A 21,850-nucleotide genomic window follows, 5' to 3' on the forward strand; every position below is an offset into this window, starting at 1 on the left:
TCAATTTAAATGTTTGAATATGAAATTATTCGTGATGAGATGAAATGTGATTTTAGCTTCTAAAATGTGAGATTTGAGTTTTCATAAGATTGAGCAGAGCCCTATCAGTGGCCCGCCCCTGTGAAGGGACATGGGCTATATAACTTTTCAAACACGCCCTCCTCTCCCTTCCTATATAAGCCCTTGACGACAATATAACCTCCTGTTCCGAAGATGTAGGACGACGGTCCTATGTCAGAATGGTTCAGATAATAACTATAGAACGAAGCCAACATCAGCGTGAGCTTTGGTTGCGAATGGTATGAACTTTGAACTCTTATTCATTACAGAAGTGATACCTCCTAGCCGTTGAGTTAGCAACAGCAGATGCAACGAGGGTTAGGAAGGAACAGACAGAGTATCCCGTCTATCACCCAACGACTTTACTCAAACGTATCCAATTGACAACCAGAGACATTCTTCAAAGGACTCGGTTTGGCAACACGGCCTTCCATCTACCACCAACCTACCGAAGCGCAGCTCAGAGTAAATATTTATTGCATTTTCCTTTTCCAAATGGGCAGTAATTTAGAATGCATCAGATACTGTATTTACGATAGCACAGCTTCTCCCTGTGTCCCTCAGTCTTCCCGCTCTTTCACTCAAACCCAGCCCTTTTCCTTTGTGTAACAAGCTGTCATATCTGTTCCGCCCGCTAGGGACGTTTTCCTTTATGACGAAATTTGTAATCAAGTTATGATTTAATAATGTGTATGTGTAATTCTGTGTGATTAGTTAGGTATTTAGTAAATAAATAATTCAACCCAATTTTGTATTGCTGATTCAAATTGTTAGCCAGGGTTTGTGCAGATAACCAAGAATTTACAACTTTAATATTGACTGCTATTGATGTAAAATATTACTAGGTCTTTAAGAGTTTATTCGGAAGATAACAGCTCTATAAATATTATTTTGTGGTGCCCGACTCTCTAGTTAATTACATTTACATGATTAGCTCAATCAGGTAATATTAATTACGGCGAAATTATTTTATAGAATAGCATGTCATATCACTTAATCCGGCATAACCAAAGACACGACACCAAGAAGTGACAAATAAGAGGGGAAAATTACATGGGCCCAGTAATTTCATGAGTATTGCCAGGATACACAATTCAACTTATCTTGAAATACCAAACCCATCTCAGGTGTACTCACGGCTGTGGTTGTTGGCTGGCCTGCGGTAGGTCCGGCTGGCTGCCGGCCTTGTGCCGGAGTCTGGCCAGGTTTAGCCTGCTGTTGTGCCGGCCCTGGTCCTGCTATGGGTCCTGGGCCTGCAGTGACTGGAGTGGCCTGAGGGCCCCCGGCTATGGTCTGGGAAGGCTGGCTCTGCTGTGGAGGCTGCTGCTGCTGGGTACGTTGCTGCTGCTGGGCCGGTTGGCCCCCGTCTGGCCCCTGGGTTCCAGGCTGTCTGCCTGACAGGGGCTGTTGCTGCTGCCCGCCTGGACCCCCCTGGGGCTGTTGCTGCTGCCTGCCTGGACCCCCCTGGGGCTGTTGCTGCTGCCCGCCTGGACCCCCCTGGAGCTGTTGCTGCTGCCCGCCTGGACTCCCCTGAGGCTGTTGCTGCTGCCCGCCTGGACCCCCCTGGGGCTGTTGCTGCTGCCCGCCTGGACCACCCTGGGGCTGTTGGTGCTGCCCGCCTGGACCACCCTGGGGCTGTTGGTGCTGCCCGCCTGGACCCCCCTGGGGCTGTTGGTGCTGCCCGCCTGGACCACCCTGGGTCTGTTGCCCCAGACCCTGCTTGGCCCCTGCAGAAGGAACCCCTTCCTGTCTCCTGGAGGACGAGCCTAGCGGCTTCTGACCCCTGCCACTGGTGCCCTCGCGGTGGTGGCCGGAGGCCGGGTCACGAGAGGAGTAGTCTCCAGAGTCCCGGTAGCCATCCCGGGAGGAGCGTGGTTCCGAGCCTCCCCTCTTCTGGGTGGAGGAGGATCCACGGCCCTCAGAGCGGGTGGATTGGTCTTTGGGGTGTGTTCTGGAGGAGCGGCTGGACGTCCGAGGCTCCTCGCCGGAGTGGCGGGAAGAGGAGTGCCTCCCCGAGCTGCCGCCGCTGCTGCCTTGGTGACCACGGTGGTCGCGGGATGATGAGGTGGACGAGGGGTGGCGAGGTTGGTTGTTGTACTCGTTCTGAGGCCACAGGTCCTGTTCTTCGGGAGGCTCATCATAGTCATGATAGGTGTGCTTCACGTTGGCGCCGGTCTGTTGTCTACCAGTGGAGATGTGCCCTGCGCTCCCATGGTGTCTGGAGCGGTTGGAGCGAGCCTCCCTTGGCTTCTCAAACCAGTCCGTCTCCTCCTGACCCAGATGATAGGCTTTTTGAACAACAAAGATTATCATCAGTCAGTTTACTTTTGCTTTATGATGTGTAGAGAGGAAAAGGAGAGAGAGACATACAGTCTGAACTGAAGCCACGCAGACGAAAGACAAAAAGACGGGCCCAAAGTCTCAAAAACATGGAAAGTCTTTCAGAGTCAAACAAAAAACAGCAAACAACAAAATCACAAAAAAGAAAAATGTTTCAGCAGGCAAAATGAAAAAAAGAAAAACAGGCATATGCGGTTTCATGCATTGGGCACAACATTCACAGTCACAAAACAGAAGAAGCCATCATGCTACTCTGAAGAATCTTGGCATGCATACTCTTTCCAGCAGACAGAAAGACAGAGGAAGTCAGGCAGTTAGTGGCATTCAGCACCAGTTACCTTCACTGTCCGACACAGCAGCGTGCTGATCGTCTACGAGATATGGGTCATCTGGCTTGTACACGTGGCTCCTGGGCAGGTCCTTCATGTGGTGGTCCTGGACATCCGGCAGGGAGTGGCTGGAGCCATACTGGTTCCTCACGTCATGGGGGTCCACTGGTACCCCTGTGCCACCTCGTCCGACCCCCACAGGCTTCCCCACGGGGCTGAGGGGGCTCTCCTCCTCTGAGTTATGGGTGCGCAGTCCGGGCCGTCCGCCACCGCCTCTCTGAGACCGCTCCATGGCTTCCCTCTCGTAGGACTTGCTCCTGGAGGAGTCCCTGGAGCAGATCTTGTCCATGCCATAACCAGTAGACCGGGACCTCCCCGAGCCGTACATCCGGTCCTCCTCTTCCAGGGCTTCCCGGCTTCCCGGGTGGCCACCATAGTACTTCCGCTGGTCGTAGCCGCTCTTCTTCACCCCGGACCGAGACACCACAGTGCAGCTGCCGCCGGTGGAGGTGGTCATGGTGTAAGAGGCCAGGTCGGACTCCACGTCCCGTGCCTCCTCGATGGGGGAGAACTTGGAGATCTTCTGCTCCATACCCTGCTTTCTGTGCTTGCTGCGCTTACCGGAGGAGACAACTGCGGGAGCCAGGTTCTTGGATGGGTGTTTCTGGGTCCCCGGGCGTGTTGTGCTGGGGTGTTTATTATAGTCGTCATAGTAATAAGAAGATCCCCCACCACCTATAGTGGTGCTGGTCCGGGGGTCCACAGAGCCTTGCTGGTGGTAGCCTGTGGTGCCTGCAGACATGTACGGGTCCACAGGCTCATTGCCATACCCAGTTTGGTGCACAGGGCCATTCTCACCATAGCGTCCTGCAACAGGATGTCCCAGAACGTCAACAGACGAGCCTGTGTTCTCTTTGGTCAGCTCGCTGATGTCGTCGATCATGACATAGTTCCTGGGGATGTTCTGCTCAAGGTTTGCGGTGTAGAGGCCGTCTGCAGCGTAGGACGACGTGGGGCTATCCACACCGTGTGTCAGGACTGGCTCCGGGGGGCGGTACTGCCCATAGGCATTGGGCATGGTGTTGGAGGCATAGACTGAGCCAAATCCGGTGTCTGGAGCTGATGTGGCCACCGACACAGCAGGGTTACTGATCACCTCGTAGTTGGTGGGCAACTTCTGTTCCAGGTCAGCCAAGGAGGTCTGATGAGGCCTCTGGTGGACCGTGAGTATCTCAGCCTGCAGCAGGAAGGACATGCCCTGGCCAGAATATGTTCTCTGGCCTGGGTAGGGGTGGTTCTGGCCCGGGATAGAGGGGGTGGGAGGCTGGAAACCCTGGTGGCCATGCTGCTGCATGCCCAGGTCTGTTGGGTAGGAAGTCTGGCCGTAGCCCCCATGGGCTGGGAAGCTTGGCTGAGTCTGGTAGCCTGGGCCTTGGGGTGGGTGGGGCTGGAAGGTGCCTGGCTGGGGCTGGGAGGCTATAGGGTATTGAGGGGGCTGGAAACCGATCTGTTGGTAAGCAGCGGTTGGCTGCTGTGTGGGCGTGGGCTGGCTCTGTGGGTACTGATAGGCCATGTAGGAGGAGGTGGGCGGGTACTGGGAGGCTGGGCCGAGGTCGTTGGGGAACTGGCTCAGCGGCGCCGTGCTGGGCCTCGTCAGCAGACCATTACCGTTGAACGTTCCCGTGGCCGCCACCATCCTCAGGTTATTGAGCTCGGTGTCTGACATGTAGTCGCGGGCGTCGCCCATGCAGCGCATGTAGGCCAGCTCCCTCCTCTCCCTCTCCTTCACCAGGGTCTCCTTGCGCTGATGGATGCCTAGTTCCAGGTACCGCAGCTTGGCGTCAATCTCCTTCTCCTCGTCCTCTAGCTCCTGCTGCTGCTTGCGGAGCTTGGTGGACTCTTGCTCCACGGCCTTCAGCTCGCTCAGCAGGCCGGCCTTGGTGACCCCCTGGGCAGGCCTGGGCAGCACCCTCTGGGGCTGCATCCCCGGGGAGCTGCTGTACATGTGGGACATGGCTGGGGTGACGATGGGGAGAGAGCTCTCCTCTGGAGGTGGGCTGGGTAGGGTCCTCTTCACCTTTCTCATCAGAGAGTTCTGCTGCTGCTGCAGGGTGGCCATCTGGAGAGAGAGGCAGAGAAACACCATCAGGATAACACTCACATAACATTGAACAGAATGCCTGCATGGAAATCAGACTAACTGCACTAAAGAAGATTCTAGTCCAGTCCCCTATTCTTCTCATTACACATTGATTCCCCTATTCTAATCAATATACCTTGATTCCCCTAATCTAATCAATATACCTTGATTCCCCTATTCTAATCATTACACCTTGATTCCCATATTCTAATCATTATACCTTGATACTTTGTCATTTCTATAGCTTAATTCAGAAAATGGCAATGTTATAGACTAATTTAGCATCAATGTAGCCCTTTCCTGCAATAAAATGACCTAGTGGCCTCATGCGTGGAATGTTATCAATATTTGTCATAATTTCATAATTAATAAACATTATTTAAAAAAACAGTTTTTGTTATATTTCAGTCTGCTGTGATGTATATAAAGTGTAATTTTGGGATGTAAACTCAAAATTGAATACATTTCTCTATTCTGACATGGTACAGATGTCTTCTTTAATTGAAGCCTATTGCCATGTGTGAGGTGTATACTTTAGTTTCAGTAGATTTGTTTATGACTACCAAGAAAACTCTGTGACCCTGATTTAGCTCACTGCAGTAAAATTAAGGTAAAATGTATAAATTATATGTTTAGATTTGTGTGGGTCCATTCAACAATACTTTCGTCATAAATAATATGTTTGTTATTAAAATGTACTCTGCAAAAGATGAGTGCTACAATCAGGAAGAATGATGTCTAAGTGAGAGAGAATGGGCAACTTGGGAGCAATTCTCAGCATAAATAATTCACATGAATCATTTTTAGAGCATTAGAAGATTCTAATCATAACATAGTCATACACGTTATCATAAAAAAAATAAAAAAACGTCCTTCATCCTGATCACTTATCTAGAAAACGTATGCCAACAACAAACTAAGAGTAATGATAAACATTCAAACATGGCTAGATTTCTTCTTTCTACTTACAGTTTAGGAGTTGTGTAGACCCATAGTGAATGTATTAAGTATCCGTGAGAATGTCATTTTATAAAAATGTTGATGTATGGCCAGCACAAATAAAACAAGAAATATATGTAAAAATCCTCTTATGATTCCTATGTGTGCCTGTTCATCGGGCAACCCTCACACTGAGTACATCTGACTTTACTTTGAACAGCTGCTAACATGCCGGAAGACAGCAGGGCTGTACCAGGATGCCTCCACATTATGTCTCCCCCTGGCATTTCTAAGGGCTTTGCCAGATATAGCAGGGAAAGAATAAAGGAGAAAGAAAGAAAGGAAGGGGGTGTGTTTACGCGTGTGTGTATGTGTGTGTGCGTGTACGTGTGCGTGTGTGTGTGTGTGTGTGTGAGAGAGAGAAGAGACGAAGAGAAAAAGCAGACTGAAAAGGCAAAGGAGAAAAAAGAAAGGGATATCAAAGAAAGCTATGGAGTGAGAAAAAGAGAGGATGGTATAATGGAGTAGAGGGAAAGCTTGCCTAGTGCCTAGCATGGACAGCTGCTCTCCTGAGAACATTCTGTCTCGTCCTTCGATGCCAAACCCTGTGTGATGCATCTGTGATCTCACACAAGACTAACTAGTCTATTCAGTATCAAACTCTCTTCAGTACGCACTTTCTCTGCTCTCTACTGTATATAGCATAGTCATGAAAAAAATTCTCCTGTCTTGTTCTTTCCTTAATAACTTACACTAACTATTTATTTTCATATCAGGTCACATTATGATTTACTCTTTGTTAATGTTAAAGTTATTGAAGTGAAAGAGAAACAGTAAAAATGTAACTTATTACATACCTGACTGTTGGAGATGGCCTGCTGATGGTAAGGGGAGAACCTGTTCTTGGCAGGGTCTTCTGAGGTGGGGCTGAGGGGTTTGGGGTCCGACATGGAGCGCTGCACACTCTTGATAGGTCTGGGGAGGCTCTGGTGACGCTGAGGAGACTCTGCAGTGAAAGCTTTCTGCTGGGGCGTGACGTGCGCCTTGTTGAGCTTCTCCTGGGAGGCGAAGGTGGTTTCCAGCATCCGGTGGGGCGACAGCGGGGACACAGGGGAGTACAGCACCTGGGGAGACTTGGGAGGCTGGCGAGACGGGGACTCGTTCTGCTGCTGGCTTTGGTAGATGATTTCCAGAGGGTCGGGTTTCCTCCTCTCAAACTTAGCCACCCCTTGGGGAGGAGGTGGGGTGGAGCCCACCATCTGCATAGAGGTGGAATATGGGCTGATGGTGGTGGGGACGCTGAGCTGAGGGGCCACCACCCCCTGAGACTGGGCCTCCGGTTCTGTCTGACAGGCCAAGCTCTCACCCGTATGGGTTCTCTCTGGGGCAGAGATGTAGTGAAGCAGCTCCACCTTATTTGTCTCAGCCGCAGTGATGTGGATTGCAGGTGAGATCCTGCCCAACTGGTCGGCCTCAGTCTGGCATGAGGAGTCGTTGGTGGTCTGAATGGCTATGCTGGAGGAGGACACTTTGGCGGTTCCATCGGATTTGACCTCGCCGCTAGAGTCTGAATGTTTGGATAAGCGTGATCTCCTGCGCCTAACCGGTTGCTCCCAAGCTGCCTGATCCTCGTCGTCTGTCTGGACGCTGCAGTCGGCGATCCGCCTGGTTCTCCTGCCCCTGCGGTTCATGTACCTGTCCTCACCCTCTTCATCGTCCGTCTGCACGCAGCTATCTGCAATCCTCCTCACCAGCTCCTCCTCCGATCCATCCCTAAGACGAGGCATAGAGTTTTGCTTCTTCATGATCCTGGACCCCAACTGATTCTCACTGTTTTTCAAGGACATCTCAGAGGCAGAGCTTGGTATGGGCCTTGGGGTCACCATTGCTTGGACCACCTGCCCTTCCATGTGGGGTTGCCAGAACTGTACACTTTGGCCGTCCTGTTGAATCACCCTACCACTCTGGTCACAGATGATGAAACCTTGAGGAGTTCCTCCTCCTCCTCCTCCTCCTCCGACTACTACCCCTTGTATGGCACCTTGAGGGGTTATTCCTCCGACTACTACCCCTTGTATGGCACCTTGAGTGGAAGTGGCTGCAGCAGATGCTGCTGCAGATGCAGCGGCTGCTGCGGCCGCAGCTGATGCCTCCACCACTGCAGTCTTCTGCCTCTTCTGCTCCTCCAACTGCTGCTGGAGCTGCTGCTGTAGCGACTGGATCTGGTCCAGTTGCATCCTCTGCTGGGATAGCTGTTCCCTCTGCATGACCAGCTGGGTCTCCCTCTCTGATTGTTGCTGATGCATAACATGCTGTTTGATGGTCTGCAGCTCCTGAATCTCGCGCTGCACCAGCATTTGTTCTTTCTCCCTGTGCCTCTGGAGCTCCATGCGGTCTCGCTCTAGTTCCTCATGCAGGCGCATCTGCCGAAGTTTCTCCAGCTCCACACGCTCTCGCTCCATCTGCAGCATCTGCTCCTGTTGCTGTCTCAAACGCTCCTCTATCTTTTCCAGCTCTGGGTCGACCGAAGTGGTGATGGTGGTGCTGGCTGCTGCAGTAGAAGCAATCTGGCGAATGGTCTGCAGATGGGGCTGCACTAGAGCCTGTGAAGCAGGCTGAGTTATAGGCTGGGACTGGGTTTGAGTCAGAAATGAAGCTTGAGTTTGAGTTGCTATTTGTTGTTGCATTTGAGATTGCATTTGTTGCTGTATTTGGGACTGTATTTGTTGCTGTATTTGGGACTGTATTTGTTGCTGCATTTGGACTTGCATTTGAGTTTGAGTATGGGGGTGTGTCGTAACATTCTGCGCTTGGATTTGAGTTTGGGGGGTCTGTTGGTTTGCAGGGACTACTGCAGACTGAATTGGCATTGCAGTAGTTTGTCCACCCATATGAGAAATTGGCTGGGCCAGTGGTAAGGTTGCAGCCGTGTGCACAGAGACGGCTGCAGAAGGCTTCCCAAGGTAGACAGGAGCTTCTTGGGTGGAGGTGCTCGTGGCAGGTACACTTCCAGGAACACCAGCCGTTGTAGTGAACTGGTTGGGAGGAGGGTAACCGTAATGTCCCTGTGTGGACAGAGGCATCTTTGGGGTCATATGAGGCAACCTGGTGAGGCTCGCCAGTGGTACAGCGGTCACGCCTGCAGGGTAAGATCGGTATATTCCTTGTGGCATAGGTTGCAGAACAGAGGAGGGCTGGGTGGTTATTGGCAAAGTAGAGGCTATTGGGGTGTTGATGGTGGAATATGTCATACCGTCAGCTCCTCTCATTGCAGATGGATATAAAGCCCGTATGCTTGCTTGTCTGGCATTGATCAGATTGGTTAGGGCTTGGCCGTGTGCTGTGGGCCTCCCATCAGGGCCATAGAGTAGGTTGGCTCGGATTGATGCTAAGCTTTGCTGTAGGTTGAGCCTGGCTGCAGGCCCTGCTCCAATTCCAGAACCATACTGCATCATCTCAGGGTTGCTGTACCGTTGACCGAACTGGTCCATAGAGTTCAGAGCTGCACACATTCGGCTGATCTCCCTGGCAGTGGTGGCACTATACTGTGCCAGGTTGGCGTCCGGGAAACCTGCCTGACCATAGCCATAGTCTTGGTTGATGTTGGACATGGAGCCATACCTTCGCAGAGGCAAGGGAGGACCTGCAACATCTCCTTGATGACTTAAGTCTGTGTAGGATCCGTATTGTGCACCCATGCCAAGATATCCTCCTTCGTAGGCCTGATTCATGGTGCTCAGATCCACTGCCAGGTCCCCAGGGTCAGTCCTCTGATAGTACTGAATACCTGTATTAGACAGGTTGGTGTCAGACATGGATGGTTGAAGCCTGCCTCCAAGGGGTATAGGGTATAGAGGAACTCCCTGCATCGGTTTACGCTCCTCTGGTGCTCCTTGCATGCTTGCTGCCTGGTAGCCATTATTACCAGGTGGTGGTTGTTGTTGTTGTTGTGGCTGTTGTTGTTGTTTCTGCTGGCCTACACTGTAGTGTGGGGCAGGGGGTGGAAGAGTGACTTGGGAAGATTCAGTGGTAGAATTTTTCTGAGTTAAGTTACCTGCACAGCTACCAGCAAAGGGTAGCTTGTAAACAACGTCACAACAAGCCACTTGGTTCTCTGGTTTCTGTATCTGTCCACCAGTGAGATCCAGGACCTGGGGAGGAGGAGGGTCTTTGACCAGCTGAGTCACAGTGGTCATCTGAGACGCATTGCTATCTTCCAGTTGGACCATCATGACATGGGGCTTTCCCGTAGACAGGTTCATAACTGTGGGCTTGTTCTTCAACTCCAAGGCAAGCCCACTCTGACCATAGTCATGATGATTGTTAGAGGGAGGTAGAACTATAGACGCTGGCTGGGGAGGCATGGGAGATACTCTAGGAATCACACTGACCACAGGCTGGGCACTTCCACTGCTCGTCTGGCTAACCACCAGGTCTTTCTTCAGCAACAGTGGCTGGACCTGGTTCGCTAGGTTATAGCGAGCAAAGGAAGACTGCTGGTGCTGCTGGAGCTGCTGCTCGAGGAGCTGTTGTTGCTGTAGGAGCTTCTGCTGCTGCATCTGGAGCTGCTGCTGCTGGATGCCCAGATCCTCCAGACACGCATCAATCTTAGGAATGGACGGGTCAGTAATGGGTGGCTTAGTTTGTGTAAGACACATTGCTGACCCAACGCCTTGCCCCAGATCCATACGGTTCAGCAGGGGATCTCCGTAAATCACTGGATGCCCCTTCGGCTGAGATATAAACATGGAGGCTGCCACGGTGACGCTGACTGTTGTTGGAGTGGACGCCGAAACGTGCGGCTGCTCTTGTGCATTCAGGTTCACGGCAGCATTCAGTGGCTGCACCGATTTGTGATGGTTGTGGGGTTGTTCAGCATCGAGGGAATACCTTCTTGTATCAGTTGCCAGAGATGTTAGATCCATGCCTTGGTCTGTCATGATGATTGGGGCGGCCTTCATTGGTGCTCTCAGGTCCACTACTGATGCAGGTCTAGTCAGACGCATTTGCATTTGGCCCTGCTCTACGACCCTAGAGGTACCTGGGACATTGGAAATCCTACATAGGGAGATATTTTCCATTGATATTGACCCACGACTGTATGTGGTAGCTGTGGTTGTCATTGTCATGCTTATATCAATATTAACCCTCTCTGCATTTTGGGGCCTCTGTAAACCATGTTGAGGGGATTGTTGCGATAGATGCATTTGTGGGGAAGTTGGAGAGCTTGTTGAAGGAATATATTGCTGATACATGGGTTGACGGATAGCCTGTGTTGGCGAGGACAGGGGAGAAGTGGAGGAGTTTACAGTCAGAGGCCTGGCAGGACTGGTGGTGGTCTTAGAGCCCAGCGTTATCCCCATTACTGGTGAGTCGGAGGAGGACTCTTGTCTTGCAAGGCATGGCGATGCTGTTCTTCGAGGCATCTGGGCTCCATGTTGTTGCGGTGGTACTGGGGAGGTTGCACCACCAGCGCCAGGCTGAGAATCTTGTGGGGACACCCCAGGCCCTGTAGGTCGTAGGGACAGGGAATGAGTGGGACTCTGTGAGGGAGAGGGGGAAGGGGAAACAGGAGGACTGGGGCCTTTGAAATAGGAGAAGAGGGAGGATGCGATGGAGGGTGCTCCAGAGTCAGGAGGAGGCGCCCCCTGTGCTGGTCCCTGAGGACCTGGTCTTCCAGCCACTGGGGGGATAACACCCCCTATTTTGGCAGTCTGCGTCCTCATCCGGTCTTGGGTTTCTTTCGATAGATGCTGTGTCACACTGATTCCTGGTGGGACCCCTTTTCCAGCCCCACATGGGTCGTTTGGGGAGAAGGAAACAGGTGCAGAGATTTGTGTGGGGCTGGAGCCAGGGGTTAGAGGTGCTCCAGTGCCTAGATGATGTTTGCTGCTAGGCTGAGGTGCTCCAGCCGGTTGCCTTTGCGGACTTCCTTGTTGTTGGCCTGGCCTTCCTGGCTGTCTCTGCTGCAGCATCTCTGCTTTCCTCATCATTTCTTCATACACCTCCTCTGCACTTTTCAGTGTCTTGTCCAACGGTGAAGTGGCAGTATGTTTTTCAGTGGGGGAGTAGAGAGACATGAAGGTGGGTAGGTTGTGGTGGCTTCCTGACTTGTAGAGCTTGGAGCTCATCATTTCAAAGCTCTCTGCCTCTGAGTCCATGGAAGGGGAATACTCTGAGCAGGAGGATCTGTGGAGCTCCTCCATCTCCGCTGCCTGTCTCAACTCCTCTGTCGGGGAGGCATCCTCGATGGGCGAGAGGTTGCTGGGGGGAGTCTTGGATCTCTCTCTACGTCTCTGGGCCCTTAGCTCCTCTTTGTCCCTCTTGGTTTTCCTGGCTGTACTGCGGATCCTCTGCAGGTCCAGATCTCTCATCTTCTCCTGCTCTCTCAGAAGCTCCTCTTCTTCTCTCAGCTCATCTTCCTCGGATGAGTCCTCGATGGTGGGCAGGAGTGGGCCGTGGGAGCGGTGGCGAGCCTTCCTCTGCTGCTTGGCTTCCTCCAGTCTCTGCCTGCGGCTGGGGCTGCTGTCACTGTCATCCTCCATGGAGGACAAGGAGGTAGGGGACGTGCCAGATGTGTAACTGGGAGTTGTGGCAGGAAGGGTGGATGAATACTCCCCCCTCGACCGCTCCTCTGGTGATCCAGTCAGACTCTCCATCTCCAGCTCTGGCTCTCTGAGGTCATGCTCTGAGTTGTTCAGCTCAATGGTCTTAAACCGCCGCAGGCCTCCTTGGGAAGCCATCATACCTTCATCTTCTTCGTCATCTACCCCCTTGGTGTCCTCCTCAAAACTACTGGAATGGTGGGTGAGGCTGCGTCGTTTCTCCTTCCCCAAATCCTTTTTGTTTTTTGTTTTCTGGTAGCCGTACCCTTCCTCCTCCTCCATCTCGTCCTCGTCAGCGCTCATTTCTATGATCTTCCTCCTCATGAACTCCTCATCTGTCATTTCTTTATGGGACTTCTTCTGCCTGGGCGGTAAGGGGGACAGACCACTCTCGCTGCTGTCCTCCACATAGTCGTGGCGCAGCTTGGAGCTGAGATCGTCCGACACCTCCCCGTCAGAGTTGTTCTCCCCGCCCTGGTCTGTAGCGGTCTTGGACCTGGACTCCAGCAGTGGCCGCATGGAGCTCTCTAGCTTAGTGATCTCAGAGGGGCTGGAGAGGCTACGTTCACTCAGCTTTAACCCCGGATCCTCACGGATATGGCCTGTGATCTCGCCCACGGAGCCGGAGATCCCATCTGAGGAGTATCCCGTGTCACTGAGGCTCTGCGTGCTGGACTTGTTGGAATCCTAAAGGAAAGAGAGAAACAAGAGAGACAAGTCAGAGGCCAGTATTAGCATCAGTCAGTCCTGTTGCCCCCTGACTGAAATAATTCTGTAGCAAAAAGTCTATTACAGGCAACAGTGCACCCTTTCTTTCCTATCGTTTCACCTACTCATCGGCAGAGTTACTTTTATTTCACAGATGATAGGGGTTGGAATAAAAGCACTGGAGTTTATACAGGCTGTATTACTATTCTGGCAAGACATGAGAATAATTACATTGAAAATAATTCAGTCATCAAAGCACAGGCAAATACAGTTGAAGTTGGACGTTTACATACACTTAGGTTGCAGTCATTAAAACTTGTTTTTCAACAACTCCATAAATTTCTTGTAAACAAACTATAGTTTTGGTAAGTCGGTTAGGACATCTACTTTGTGCATGACACAAGTAATTTTTCCAACAATTTTTTACAGACTATTTATTATTTCACTGTATCACAATTCCAGTGGGTCAGAAGTTTACATACACTAAGTTGACTGGGCCTTTAAAGAGCTTGGAAAATTCCAGAAAATAATGTCATGGTTTTAGAAGTTTCTGATAGGCTAATTGACATCATTTGAGTCAATTGGAGGTGTACCTGTGGATGTATTTCAAGGCCTACCTTCAAACTCAATGCCTTTTTGCTTGACATCATGGGAAAATCAAAAGAAATCAGCCAAGAACTCATAAAAAAATTGTAGACCTCCACAAGTCTGGTTCATCCTTGCGAGCAATTCCCAAACACCTGAAGGTACCACATTCATCTGTACAAACAATAGTACGCAAGTACAAACACCATGGGACCACACAGCGGTCATACCGCTCAGGAAGGAGACGCATTCTGTCTCCTATAGATTAACAAACTTTGGTGCGAAAAGTGCAAATCAATCCCAGAACAACAGCAAAAGACTTTGTGAAGATGCTGGAGGAAACAGGTACAAAAGTATCTATATCCACAGTAAAACGAGTCCTATATCGACATAACCTGAAAGGCCGCTCATTAAGGAAGAAGCCACTGCTCCAAAACCACCATAAAAAATCCAGACTACAGTTTGCAACTGCACATTTTTGGAGAAATGTCCTCTGGTCAGATGAAACAAAAATAGAACTGTTTGGCCATAATGACCATCGTAATGTTTGGAGGTAAAGGGGGAGGCTTGGAAGCTGAAGAACACCATCCCAACCGTGAAGCACGGAGTGGCAGCATCATGTTGTGGGGATGCTTTGCTGCTGAAGGGACTGGTGCACGTCACAAAATAGATGGCATCATGAGGCAGGAAAATTATGTGGACATATTTAAGCAACATCTCAAAACATCAGTCAGGAAGTCAATGCTTGGTCACAAATGGGTCTTCCAAATGGACAATGACCCCAAGCATACTTCCAAAGTTGTGGCAAAATGGCTTAAGGACAACAAAGTCAAGGTATTAGAGTGGCCATCACAAAGCCCTGACCTCAATCCTATAGAAGATTTGTGGGCAGAACTGAAAAAGAGTGTGTGAGCAAGGAGGTCTACAAACCTGACTCAGTTACACCAGCTCTGTCAGGAGGAATGGGCCAAATTCACCCAACTTATTGTGGGAAGCTTGTGGAAAGCTACCTGAAACGTTTGACCCAAGTTAAATAATTTAAAGGCAATGCTACTAAATACTAATTGAGTGTATGTAAACTTCTGACCAAATAGTAGAGTGATTTTTTCCCCCCAGCTTTTATTTATTTCATCACAGTGGAATGTGATGAAAGAAATAAAAGCTGAAAAAAAAAAATCGCTCTACTATTATTCTGACATTTCACATTCTTAAAATAAAGTGGTGATCCTAACTGACCTAAGACAGGTAATTTTTACTACGATTAAATGTCAGGAATTGCAAAAAACTGAGTTTCAATGTATTTGGCTTAGGTGTATGTAAACTTCTGACTTCAACTATATATAACAGAAAATGTAATTAACGTTATTAAAGCTCATGCAACTATAACAGATAATGTAATGAACGTTATTAAAGCACAGGCAACAATTAGACAATGAAATGCACACAAATATGACTATAAAAAGGTTAAGATAAAAAGTGACTAAAACAACAAAACGAAAAACAACAAGAAAACGGCAAGAAAAACCATGATATTTTGGTTACATGCTCGTATAATTAAATGTGCAATGAAATCTCTGCCATTGTTGAAGAATGATGAATGATGGTAAAAAATAAACAAGCTGATCAAAATATAATGATTTGGTTAAAAAAAACTGCATTGCATGTTAGCTAATAACACTGATTAGTCCTGATTACAATATCAGAAAAGGATGACTATAATTTTTATTTTATTTGACCTTTATTTAACTAGGCAAGTCAGTTAAGAACAAATTCTTATTTTCAATGACGGCCTAGGAACAGTGGGTTAACTGCCTGTTCAGGGGCAGAACGACAGATTTGTACCTTGTCAGCTCGGGGATATGAACTTGCAACCTTTCGGTTACTAGTCCAACGCTCTAACCACTAGGCGGATAATACAGGTAATGCAGATCATACAGGCTTAACATTATGATTGAACTAATAAAAACATGAAGAAAAGATACCAAAGGTGATGCATGGTAAACGGCTGATGCTTGGGGATAGAGATGACAAGGAGAAGGGGGATGAGAATGATATAATGATATGCTATAATGATCATAGTGATGATGACGGTGACAACGATGACGAGTATGACGATTACTAAAATGAGGTAAATTAAATTCCGGTGGTAAATCAAGAAGAATTACGGTGGTGAAGATGCTGAAGTTGAAAAGTTGCAGGGAGCTCACGTCATGGTGTTTTGACTTCTGTGAATCTTCAACGAGTTTCTTCTTTTCATCATGTGATGTGGTGATGGCTTCAGGTGCTCCCTTCTTGGGTGAGGCTTTGGCTTCATTTTCCTTATGAGCTTTGGGGACGACTTTAGCTTTATCCTGGCCCTGCTGCTGTTTACCGGCCTGCTTGTTGGGTTTAGGTTGAGTTGGTGCACTCTTAGTAGGAGAGGGTGCACCCTTGGTAGGGGTGGATGCAAATTTAACAGGGGAGGGCTGGGCAGAACCCTTGCTCTGGGCAGTGAGTCCTGTCTGTTTGTCAGAGGAGGGTGTGCCCTTAGCAGGGGTGTATGCTGTTTTAGCAGAGGACAGTGCACCCTTGGCTGGGGAGGGCTGGGCAGTACCCTTGCTCTGGGCAGTGGGTCCTATCTGTTTGGCAGGGGAGGGTGTACCCTTAGCAGGGGTGGATGCTGTTTTAGTGGGGGAGGGTGCACCCTTGGCAGGGGAGTGCGCACTCTTACCTGGGAAGGGTTGTACCTTGGCAGGGGAGGGTTGGGCAGGCCCCTTGCTCTGTTTGGCAGGGGAGAAAGGAGGGCCACTTACTTGGGCACCCAGTGGTTTTTGTTGCTGTTGAGGATCAGTGGGCCATAGCCCTGCCTGCTGATTGGGCCCTTTCTGCTGAGGCTGTTGTTGATTGGCTGGGGCTGAGTGCCGTGGGGATCCCATTGGCTGAGGAACAGGAAGTGGAGCATCTCCCAGGGCCCCAGACAAAGCTCTCTGGGTCTGGCAGTTCAGGCAGAGCCATTCTTTATTCTGAAACACAGATAGAACAAAAAGAGGCCTTTAGAAAACTGCAAGGTACAGGATTGTATCAAAACAAACATTGTCGGTTGACTGCAAACTGAAGATTATTCTATAATGATCATTCAAAAAGGGACAATAACAATGTCAGTCAAAGAACATTTACAATCAAGAAACAATTAATAAAACATAAAGTCAGGAAGGAACATTCAACAAACAGCCCCACACATACCACAGTGACACATAATGTGGTAGAAGTGGGATGGTGGGAGCTGAGAAGAGGTGCCTTACTTGTCTGCTTGAGTAACATTAAGATAAGACAGGACAGGAATAGTACTACCGTTGTCTGCACTACTGCGGTCTGCACTACCGCTGCGCTCACAGCAACACTTAAAAATTAAGCATGTCCTCTTAACTGAAATAATATAAAAACACAACTCTCCAATAAATCAGCTGTCTCGTAGAAGGTTTAAGCCGCTAATTTACACCAACGCCACGTCCCAAATAGCACCCTATTCCCTATACAGTGCACTATATAGGGAATACAGTGGCATTTCGGACACCACTACTTTTCTTTCATCTGGAACAGTCATTCGGATTCCCATGTAAAATAGACTTTAGAGTGACCCATAATATATATATATCACCCATAATATTTTTGGAGGATAGGAATACTCAACATTTTTGAAAAATATATTTTTCTCTCATGGCTAACTACCAGAAAGTTTTAAAAGATAGGCTGAGTGGGAGAGAAGCTTATATTCATGAGCTTGCCTTGACTGACAGCTCTTTGTCAAGCAACTTGAATGCAGCGAGCAGTGTTGCAGTAAAATCATCTCAAGCTAATTTGGTGATACACAAAGCAATGATGTCCATTTTTTAAAATACATTTCCCGTTTAGCATGTCTCTTGTGATGCGGGTCACAGCAGCAGTGATGGATGTGTTGACAGGAGAACTGCGTCAGAGTTTTGGATGACCCTTCACCCTATTTTGTTCCATGCTGGCTGAAGACCTAGCTAGCCAGTAATTAGTTACCAGACACAGATGAAGACCTAGCTAGCCAGTAATTAGTTAACACCAGACACAGATGAAGACCTAGCTAGCCAGTAATTAGTTAACACCAGACACAGATGAAGACCTAGCTAGTCAGTAATTCGTTAACACCAGACACAGATGAAGACCTAGCTAGCCAGTAATTAGTTAACACCAGACACAGATGAAGACCTAGCTAGCCAGTAATTAGTTAACACTAGACACAGATGAAAAGGGAAACATAAGTATCTTTGCCAAAGATGAATAGTGTAAACTATTATATTTGCTGACACCCTACAGTCAAATTTTGGCACCAGTAGAGTAGCTACACAAAATATACAAATGTATGTGGAAATTAGTGGATTCAGCTACTTCAGCCACACCCTTTGCTGTATAAAATCAAGCACACAGCAATGAAATTTCCAGAGACAAACATTGGCAGTAGAATGGCCTGACTGAAGAGTTCAGTGACTTTCAACGTGGCACCGTCATAGGATGCCACCTTTCCAACAAGTCAGTTCGTCACATTTCTGCCCTGCTAGAGCTGCCCGGGTCAACTGTAAGTGCTATTATTGTGAAGAGGAAATGTCTAGGAGCAACAACAGCTCAGCCGTGAAGTGGTATGCCACACCATCTCACAGAACGGGACTTCTGAGTGCTGAAGCATGTAGCGCGTAAAAATTGTCTGTCCTCAGTTGCAACACTCACTACCGAGTTCCAAACTGCCTCTGGAAGCAACGTCAGCACAATAACTATTTGTTGGGAGCTTCATGAAATGGATTGGCCAAGCAGTCGCACACAAGCCGTAGAGCAGTGGAAACGCGTTCTCTGGAGTGATGAATCACGCTTCACCATCTGGCAGTCCGATGGACGAATCTGGGTTTGGCGGATGCCAGGAAAACGCTACCTGCCCCAATGCATGATGCCAACTGTAAATTTAGTGTAGGAGGAATAATGGTTTGGGCTGTGACCCTTAGTTCCAGTAAAGGGAAATCTTAACGCTAAATCATATAATGACATTCTAGATGATTTTGTGCTTCCAAATTTGTGGTAACAGTTTGGGGAAGGCCCTTTCCTGTTTCAGCATGACTATCCCCCTGTCTACAAAGCAAGGTCCATACAGAAATGTTTTTTTGACATCAGTGTGGAATAACTTGAATGGCCTGCACAGAGCCCTGACCTCAACCCCATTGAACACCTTTGGGATGGATTAGAACGCAGACTGCAAGCCAGGCCTAATTGCCCAACATTAGTGCCAGACCTAACAAATGCTCTTGTGGGTGAATGGACACAAGTACCAGCAAGCGATGTTCCAACATCTAGTGGAGAGCCTTCACAGAAGAGTGGAGGTTGTTATAGCAGCAAAGGGGGGACAAACTCCATATTAATGCCCATGATTTTGGAATGAGATGTTCGACGAGCAGGTGTCAACATACACTACATGACCAAAAGTATCTAGCTATATAAACCATGCCCCACTGCAAACATGCCTTCTCTGATGTTTGTAAGAAGGTGGTACTTATTAAAATTAGAGTTAGGGTGATGTCACCCGATACCATTAATAATCTCACCTCATTAATCCAAGTGTTTGAAAAGGGGTGAGGGACCAGTACCTTTTGATCAACATTTCTCAATGTAGAAGCAAGTGTCATTTTTCATAGTTAGATCTGGTTTCATCCAAATATCCTCCAATTTCATGAAAACATGATTTTGGCTGTTCGTGTTCAGGATCTGAACTAGGTTTGAATATTTTCCTGGTATTTTACAAATGTTCCATCTCGAGAATAAATCCCTTTTCTCTCGGGTAACCCGGTATTTCCCGCCAAAACCAAAACCTGTAGTGTCGTTCAAAGGCATCATAAAGCATATAAATATGTCTGGATTTGATTAGAGCTTTGATCAGCATGAAAATTCCAACCTGATGCTACCTGAACCTGATGAGCCCTACATTGACATTTAATGAGCCCAAGCCAGAATGATTGACGTTATCCGATAGGCCTACATATATGATATGCTGCACATTACCCACAACAGAAAAACATAAAAGCCCGTAGATGTAGCTAGCTATATGCTCTCTTGGGTAAATAAACTAGCTCCATCCAGTAGGCTAATCTTGTTGCGTGTGAACTGTATTACTGTACTGTGGTAATGTGGTATTAACGTCATTACCTATACACGCCACCAGGGGGTGTATGACTTGAGTACCGAGGGGCATTCTCTTATTATTTCACCTTTATTTAACCAGGTAGTCCAGTTGAGAACAAGTTCTCATTTACAACTGCGACCTGGCCAAGATAAAGCAAAGCAGTTCGACACATACAACAACACAGAGTTACACATGGAATAAACAAACGTACGGTCAATAACGCAATAGAAAAGTATATATACAGTATGTGCAAATGAAGTAAGATTAGGGAGGTAAGGAAATAGGCCAAAGTGGCGAAATAATTACAATTTAGCAATTAAACACTGGTGTCATTGCTAGAGTATTGAAATGCACTCAAATACACACGTTGAGTGCAGCTGCGACTGCCTGCCTGTTACACCATGCTCAAGGGTTAGTAGTAAAGTAATCGGTGTATAAAGAGCTGCTCCCTCACGCCTTTCAAAGCATTAATAGTTCCATGGGAAGGCACCTAGGGAGTGCTTAGGCAAGAGGCATGCGGGTATACATAACCCGTTGTATTTACTATCTATACACTCTAGGCAAGACCTGGGCGGACCACCCCCCTATATTTTGGTTGGTGCACCAGGTGGTCCTAAGGTAGGTAGGAGAGGGGGCTTTGACATTTTACTTTCTTTGCTTTGGTTCCGTCCAGACCCTTTTCCCCAACATTACCGTGTGACGGAATAAATTCCATGTGAACGGTACCCATCTCTTCCTTTGTCATCCTTACTCGCATCTACAGTCCCATACCTCTTTCATTCCACGGGGAGTGGAGTTATAGCAGGGTGTTGCGTTCCCTCTTCCTAGCGGCGTACGTAACGTTGATAACAGGAAATCCGATAGGCTAAAACACAGGCAGTGACTAGGCAAAGGTGTCGTTTGTGAGGCAGGCAAAACGATCATACACGAGAGGCTTAGATCACAAGGGGGAAACCCGCGCTCCGAATAGACGTGTCACAAAACAAGCAATACTTCGCAAAGAACTGAACTAGTGTGTGATAATGACATACAGGTGTGTGAACAGGTCATTGTTCACACAATGTTATGTGTTTGAGAGCGTGAGCTGCATTCAGGAGATCTATCTACGTGTTTGAGAGTGAGTTGGAAGCAGACGTTACAAGCACAGGTGATTGCGTATTGCGCAAGAGACAGGCTATACATTAGATGCTTATTATGCATAACCCATCAATTAGCTAAATATAAGGCTAATACTGCATTAAATGTATGCCTATATACTTTACGTATCAATCTAGAAGAGTTGATGGAGTGCTCGCGCGTGTACTGATTCAAAGCAACAATATTCGAGTGCTAGGCAGTAGTGTAAAGTAGCTATTTCGGGTATTTGTACTTTTAATATTTGACTACTTTTACTTCACTACTGTACATTCCTTAAGAAAATATTGTATTTTTTACTCCATACATGTGACACCCAAAAGTAGGCTACTTGTTACATTTTGAAATTAGCAGGATAGGAAAATAGTCATTCACGCACTTATCAACCGAACATCCCTGGTCATCCTTACGGCCTCTGATCAGGCAGACTCACTAAACACAAATGCTTTGTTTGTAAATTATGTCTGAGTGTTGACGTGTGCTCCTGGCTTTCAGTAAATAAAAACATTTAAATGGTGCCATCTGGTTTGCTTAATATAAGGAATTTGAAATTATTTATTTTTACTGTTGATTAAGTCTATTTTAAACCAAATACTAGACTTTTACTGGGTGACGTTGTCATTTTCTATTATAGTATCTTTACTTTTACTCAAGTATGACAGTTGGGCACTTTTCCAACACTGGTGATAGGACGTTTTAATACTCTGCAGCTGCAATAAAATAATACATATCTTTACAATTAAAAAAACAAGTTGATCCCCGAAACCCAGATGGAGACGGTCAAATTAGACGCGCATTCGGTCTTTATATTACGTTAGCATAGGCTATGCTGCATAAAATG

At 47.9% G+C, this 21,850-nt stretch overlaps 1 protein-coding gene across 1 annotated transcript in view; it reads right to left on the reverse strand.

The window, feature by feature from the left end:
• The window catches only part of LOC110528438 (protein bassoon), a 172,074-nt gene that overhangs the window by 14,092 nt on the left and 136,132 nt on the right, over positions 1–21,850 (reverse strand). The window contains exons 4-7 of the mRNA XM_021610503.2: positions 15,914–16,708; positions 6,666–13,100; positions 2,739–4,848; positions 1,198–2,348 (exon numbers count right to left, since the gene is read on the reverse strand). Of these exons, the coding sequence (XP_021466178.2) occupies positions 1,198–2,348; positions 2,739–4,848; positions 6,666–13,100; positions 15,914–16,708 (10,491 nt within the window). The remainder of the gene's footprint in view (positions 1–1,197; positions 2,349–2,738; positions 4,849–6,665; positions 13,101–15,913; positions 16,709–21,850) is intronic.

This window comes from Oncorhynchus mykiss, chromosome 7 (genome assembly GCF_013265735.2).
Source record: "Oncorhynchus mykiss isolate Arlee chromosome 7, USDA_OmykA_1.1, whole genome shotgun sequence".
Classification (NCBI taxonomy): domain Eukaryota; kingdom Metazoa; phylum Chordata; class Actinopteri; order Salmoniformes; family Salmonidae; genus Oncorhynchus; species Oncorhynchus mykiss.